Source organism: Cryptomeria japonica, chromosome 8 (genome assembly GCF_030272615.1).
Source record: "Cryptomeria japonica chromosome 8, Sugi_1.0, whole genome shotgun sequence".
In the NCBI taxonomy this organism is placed as follows: domain Eukaryota; kingdom Viridiplantae; phylum Streptophyta; class Pinopsida; order Cupressales; family Cupressaceae; genus Cryptomeria; species Cryptomeria japonica.
The window spans coordinates 634293490-634300774 of NC_081412.1; the positions used below are offsets into that span (position 1 = coordinate 634293490).

Sequence of the window (7285 nt, forward strand, 5' to 3'; positions counted from 1 at the left end):
CCTCTCTTTTGGATTAGCCTATCATCCTCAAACAGATGGGCAGACTGAAGTGGTGAATAGGAGCTTGGAAAACTTATTAAGGTGCCTTGCTAAGGAATATGGTCAGACATGGGATCAAGTACTCTCACAAGCTAAATATGCATACAATGATACCATGAATAAGACTACTGGCAAGAGCCCTTTTGAGGTGGTCTATGGAGTGCACCCAAGAGGAATTTTGGAGTTGAGAGACTTAGGTAGTGCAGCAGCAAGAAATGGATATGAAAAAGACTTTGTTTAATCAATAAAGGAAGTACATGAATCAGTCAAGCAAGAATTGAAGGAGAACACAAGCAAACTCAAGCAAGCATTGAAGGAGAACATAAGAAAACTCAAGCAAAAAGTTGATGAAAGGAGGAAAAATCTACAATTTCAAGTGGGAGATCTTGTCATGGTGCACCTAAAAAAAGAAAGGCTACAACAAGGAGTCCCTAACAAGTTACAAATGAGAAGGATAGGTCCATGTACCATTCTAGCAAAGTATGGAGAAAATGCATACAAGGTAGATCTACCTAGTGACAGAGGATTGTCATTGGTTTTCAACATAGCAGACTTAATTTCCTATAAGGCATTGATTCAAGGTTCATATTGTAGTCACTCAGAGGTATTAGATGATGTGAACCACCTTCAATTACCAGCCTAACCAAATCCATAGGTCGAGAAGGTGTTGAGTTCAAGGATTGCCAAGAAGACAAGGCATCAAGCCTATTGGGAGCACCTCATCAAATGGTAGGGTATGTATGATGTTGAAGCTACATGGGTGATTGAGATAGAGTTTAAGAAGCTTGGGATTGATCAAAATCTAATTTCCAAAGAGGTGACATGATCTTCTTTTGTTTGGGAGAATGGTGCAGGAGCACCTAGGACTTAGGCAAATTATTTTTCACAATTTTGGCTTGTACTGACCCAAGAGAAGTCAGTAGTGAATAAGGACTCCAGGAGGGTCCAAGAGTTAGTATTTTGTTTCAATTTAGGCCTAGGTTGAGTTAATTCTTCTTAGGTTTGCATTTTTATGTAAATAGTGGGTTTGAGTACATGGTTGACCTTCTTGATGGTCAAAAGTGTCAAAAATTGATATAGGCATTAGGGAGGGTTAAATAGGGCTTATACATGTTTAAAAATTCATATGTTTTTACTTGGAATAGGTCTTATAGGTTGGAGAGACCAAAAGTACAAAAATTACAAAGTTGCGGTGGAGTTAGGGATTTTCCAACACCCTAGGAGGAATCCACATGTGGGAAAGCTGTAAATACCCTCTCTTTCACATTTACCAAGGTTAGAGAAGTGTGTGATGTAATTTCAACAACTGAAACTAGTCATTTTCAGTCTTGTTGACATGATTTTGGCTTGATTTCACTCATTTTGCAATTGAATATGAATTGAATCCATTGATCCAGAAATGGATTGAGTTACTCTTGTTTGTTTTTGTGTTTTTGGTTCAATTTAGAGTTTTATAAATATTGTTCATTGGTGTTTTCTTGCTTAAGTTTGCAAGCAGCCAATTTTGGCTTGTATATAGCAGTTTTCTTGTAAATATGGTTGCCCCATGAGTTCCACACGTGCTGCCATCACGTCTAGTTGGGAAATTGTAGGCAACCAACTTTAAATTTTAAATATTCAGGTTCAATTTCTAGAGAAGAGTTGAAGTATGACTGTCACCTTGTTCTAGGTGAGTCGAGGAGCAACCCGGCAAGAGGAAACAAGGTGAAAATGAAGTGCTAATTGTAGGGGTGTGTGCCAAATCACCATTTTAGAGTTTTGAGGCTTCCATGGAGTTGGGATAGATTTTTTCATTAAGGGAGGAGCTTTTACAAATCCATTTGATGCCAAAACCCCAACTTGTTCATTCACTGCCGGTTAAAGGCCTAGTAAACCCTTTAGAGCCCTCATTTTGGGGTTAGTACATTGTAAGGTGAAACGAGGGGCCAAAACCACAAAAATCCTTTAGGGTTAGGTGTATCTTTGAATAAAATCCAAATTTATTAGAGGTTATTTTGCATCGTTTTCCTTCAAGCCCTAGAAAACCGGATTTGGAGGCCAAAGTGGGGCTCATTCCTTATAGCCCTTTTCTAGGCAAGATTTTGAAATCGGTAAGAAACCTAATGATTCCAAACCACTAATGGATCCTAAATGAATTCAAAACATGTTATAATACACCTCCACACATTTTCATCATCCCACAATAGTAGGAGGTCAGTTTGACAAGTTGAAGCCAAGAGGCCAGAATTGAGCACCTAAGAAGCACTGTGAATTGATAGGGTTCATAACCAAAACATGTGAAGAAAACACCTTAGAATGGTAAAGAATCAATCCCTAGAAGAGATTGAGAAGTAATTGGAGGTCTAGAGTGCAACTAGGCCTGGTGAGTTGGTGGAATTGAGCAACACCAACTACGTGAAGTGTTTCAATCTTTAAGTATTTCAATTGTGAGAAATTTTAAAAATCAAGAAAAATAACATCCACTTTAGGAAATTTATGTGGACTCAACTTCTTGCAATGAAATGTATACGGTATGGATTCCACCATCCAACAAGTTGTGTTATGTTGGGTGATCCATATATTGCTATGCTAAACAATCACAACTAGCAAGCCACACTATATTAGGTGACCAATTCCTTAAGAAACATAAACAAGAACAAAAAAAGAAACTAGAAAGACACACTCTACTATATAATAAATTCTTTATGGAATGTAAAAAACAATAGAGATCAAAATAGCAAGCCATGTCGTACTAGATGATCATGATGAGTCATATGAAATGGATGTCATTGGCTAGAAATTTATGTTATATTGGTTGAATCATATACAATCAAAACCTTAGGGAATGTAAAAATGGATCACACTAATAGCTCACACTATAGTAGATGATCAAGAGAAGTCATATAATGTGTAAAACTGGTTTGAGTGAATATATGCAACCAAGGAATCAATGTTTACAGTTAACTGATTGTAAGAAAGATACAGCTCATAAGTCTAGTGAGATTGTCGAATACAGAAAGGGAAATGAGGCCGCTTAAACTATTGGAGTGGAGCGAAATTCTTCTTAAGTTAACAAGATTTGAAATTGTAGATGGAATCGTACCATTCAATTCGTTGGCATAAAGTTCAAGACTAACAAGGGAAGAAAGTGAGTCCAATGAAGCTGGGATTACCCCAGTTAACATGTTGTAGGACAGGTCCAATTCAACAAGTTTAGAGAGATTGAGTATGGAGACAGGAAACTCACCTTCAATAGAGATATCACACAGATAAAGACTCTTCAAGGACGACACATTCCCTATAGCAGATGGAATCACACCTTCAATTCTGGTATCTGATAGATCAAGACTTTGCAAGGACAACAAATTCTCTATAGAAGCTGGAATCTCACCTTCAATTCTGGTATATGAAAGACGAAGATGCTCCAAGCATGAGATATTCAATATAGCAGATGGAATTCGGCCCTTGATGGCTGTCATTGAAAGACCAATGCTGGTTAGTGACAAAGAAGACTTTCGTTGTCCAATGAAAGAAATGTCTCCTCCAAGATTCTTATTCCAAGAGAGATCAAGAGAGAGCAAGCGCCCAGTCACATTTTCAAACCAAGCTGGTATATGTGCTGACAAATAGTTCTCTGATAGATCCAGATGAAGCAGAGAGGTGAGGTTGAGAAGGGAATTGGGAATTTGTCCTCCAAGCCCACAGTCAGACATGCTCAGTTGTTGAAGCTTGGATAGACTGCCAACAGCTTCACCCCACTCTTTGCTTGCAGAGATGTTCACTTCAGCAAGAGAGGTATTCCAAGCTCGCCAGATTTGATAAGCTTTCCAAACTCACATAAAATTCCCATACAGAATCCAGAGAGGAATAATTTACATAACCAGCAAATGACAAGTCAAGAAAAGTGAGACTCTTCAACTTTCGATTATGGGGAGGACTGAATTTACCCTTGAAGAGGTTGTCACTGAGATCGAGGTGCTCCAACCGTGCAAGTTGGAACAGCGATGAACTGATGTTACCTTTCAAATTGTATCCACTCAGATCCAGTCGAGAAACATGGCCTGTGCGGAGATTACAACTGACTCCTCTCCACGTGCAGCAATTGAATCCGTGCCAGGAAGTTAGCGTGTTATCCTCATCTACAACGGCTGCCTTGAAATCCAGGAGAAGATTTCTTTCAGGGAAGGGGCATGCAATTGCAGGGGAAGTGAAGCAGCATAATATTGTTATAATTGCAAATGCAACTCTGCCACATGAAAACATAGCTTCCATTGTTTTGGAAACTAAAATTCTTATTATCTTTACTTTGAAAGAAAAGAGATGATCAGAAATCATGGGAAAAGAATGATGAATATATCGCTAACTGTGGTTATAAAGTGTTGTTGTGTGAAGAGTGCCACGTAATATTTTTGTCATTTTCAATGGGTGGAAAAGTCATGTGAAGGTAAGGCCTAACAAATTTCCTTGAGCGATATTTTCAATTTGAATGTGATGGGTATCGTGTAAAACAAGAATATGGCGTGTCAATATAGAAAATTAACTAGGTAAATTGTGATTATATATTTTTCATTTCAATTATTTTCAACATTGACGACGATTTTTATTAGACTTAAATTTCATGCATTTCCTTTCCATAAATATTCGTATCGACCAGGAAAAGCTTTCACATAAAATTGAGATCGCTGGAAAACATAGACCAGATCATACGACTTACACAAAAATAGAATATACTTAAAAAATAGAACATAGTTAAAAAATACAACAATAATAAATAAATTAGGGGCACAAACTAAATTTACTTTGAATGAAAAGAGATGATCAATATATCGCTAACTATGGTTAAATATTGTTGTCTGAAGAGTGCCACATCTGCAAAGAAAGCGTGTCACATCAACACAGTAACATTTTTGTCATTTTTGTGTATTTTTCAATGGGTGGAAAAGCCATGTGAAGGTAAGGCATAACAAATTCGGGGGTCAAACAAGAAAATGCTGTGTCAATATGGAAAATTAACTATATATTTTTCTTTCCTTATTTCCAACATTGACTGACAATTTTTAATAGATTTAAATCTCATCCATTTTCTTTCCACAAATATTCCTATCGACTAGAAAAATCTTTCACATAAAGTTGAGATCGCTGGAAAACACAAATCAGATCATACGACTCACACAAAAATAGAACATACTTAAAAAATACAAGAATAATAAGGAAATCAGGGGCATAATCTCAATTTTCAGAGTTTAGATGTTTTCAAGCAAAGAATTTTTTTTTTAAATATATGTTGAATATCAAAGAATTTTTTTAATTGTGGTTAAATCATGTGATCTTTGAACAATATGTTATATTTTATAACAAGTTAAATTGTATAAAATTTAATTATATATCTGAATAATTTTGCATAAATTTTAACTGTTTATCATTATAAAAATTATATAGGTAATAGAGTTTTGATAAAAAAAAAATAGTTTTATTTTATGATTAAAAAATTAAATATGATTATATAGTAATTAAATTCTAATATATATATAAATAAATTGTTTGTGAATCACATATATTAAAAAAAAAAATCATACATAGAGTAGAAAAATCATTTTTGTCGAAACTCATCCAAGGATTGGCAATAAAATTTCAAATTGCTTTTTTTCTTTTATTTTGCTAATGTTTATATTTATCCATAGTGAAATAGAAAAGATTGTATATTCGTGTCCTCTTATTTTATGTTTTAGGCCTAATTTGATTAGGTTATCTTTTAGGTATTGATTAGTATATGTCCTGACATGATTTTACATCGAATTTCAATGATTTTATCATAATCTCATTCTATCTCCATGCATCTCAAAGGTATGAACATAATCAATAATCTCCACCATTAGTTAGCATGATTTTTTCATAGTCCATGAAGAATTGATATTATTACTTTTGATTTTAACAATGCATATTTATGAATCAACAATTTGATTTTAACTAAGTGTGATCCAAAATTTTCATTGAAAAAAAAAAAACAATTAAAACCAAAAGTAATCATATCAAATCTCCACCATTCATCATCCTATATTAGACCCACAAATGCATAATTCATGTAGGTCACTTGCATGCATACATAGTTGAACCTAAGAATTTAAAATTGCATTTGATAATTTCATCCCTTTTTAACCATTATTATTCAATTAAAGTCTAATTTATTCCACATTACAACCTAGGTTAGTGTTTGTAAGGACTAATTTCACTTCATTTAAATTATCATGAGATAATCAAAATAATATTTACATGTAAACATAATAGAAAGATCATGTAACATCCTAGTAAGGGCATCATTAGCTTGCAACATTATTCTAGGTGTCCTACATACTTGCTTAATGTCTTTAATCCTCATTCATCACCATTAATTTAGTCTACTTAATGCACTATCTAATAAGAACATAACCCTTTCTTACTAAGTTCATAGAACTGGTGTCTATAAACACCACCCTACTTGATTCATGTGGTACTAAAGAAGATTATGCACTAGTGTTTTTTTTTTCGATGGATAATAGGTCGTGTGCGAATAATTGTATTAATAAAATGAAAATACATGAAAGTATACAACCTGATTCAATGTGGGAACCGGTAGGAAAGAATTGAGCAAAGAAAACCTTCGGTCATGCCCAAGGAAAAATAACTCTTGGAAATAATCAGGTAATAAAATAAATGGTCAGATGCCAATAAAGAAAATTACAATTGATAATTCCTATCGAGAATACCATACTCATTCCATCGCTAATGGAGTCAGATTGCCAAAATAGAAACCACATTCTTCTTGCACACTGTTAGGCTAGTTTGAATGAAGAATTACGAGCAATTGTAACCCAAAATTGATAAATTCCTCTGTTTTGTCTTAATACCAACATTTCCATAGATTTCCACTATGACAACATACCCAAAGATTTCAAAACAAGATAGATCGATATACTCTCAAACCTGCCTGACAAAAACTTACCGACGCATCGAAGAGAAATCAAGGTAAGCAAGACCCAAAGCAAGATTTAGCTGCCAAATCTAAGTATCCATAACATAACCCAGTCTAGCGCCATGACAGCCATAGACAAATTTAGGAGACCTAGCCATGAAAAATTAATAAAAGAAGCGAGAATCCCAACCTACATCTACCTACAAGGATGAGAGGATATAGACAAATATATATACAAAATAAAAGATATATATATATATATATAGATATACATATCCATATATATATGTATATATACATACATACATATACATATAT

The 7285-nt window shown here is 34.4% G+C and overlaps 1 protein-coding gene across 1 annotated transcript; it reads right to left on the bottom strand.

The window, feature by feature from the left end:
- Positions 1 to 2978: 2978 nt before the first annotated feature.
- LOC131043819 (receptor-like protein 53) lies at positions 2979 to 4290 on the bottom strand. Its single transcript, XM_059210630.1, has 2 exons — positions 3966 to 4290; positions 2979 to 3841 (listed from the first exon to the last, which is right to left on the bottom strand). The coding sequence occupies exons 1-2, from the start codon at positions 4288 to 4290 to the stop codon at positions 2979 to 2981; spliced, it is 1188 nt and encodes a 395-aa protein (XP_059066613.1).
- Positions 4291 to 7285: the final 2995 nt, after the last annotated feature.

Coding starts and splice junctions, on each gene's coding strand:
- LOC131043819 (XM_059210630.1), bottom strand. CDS start 4,290: ATGGAAGCTATGTTTTCATGTGGCAGAGTTGCATTTGCAATTATAACA. Junction 3,842..3,965: donor CAGTGACAACCTCTTCAAGG/GTAAATTCAGTC, acceptor GAGTTTGGAAAG/CTTATCAAATCTGGCGAGCT.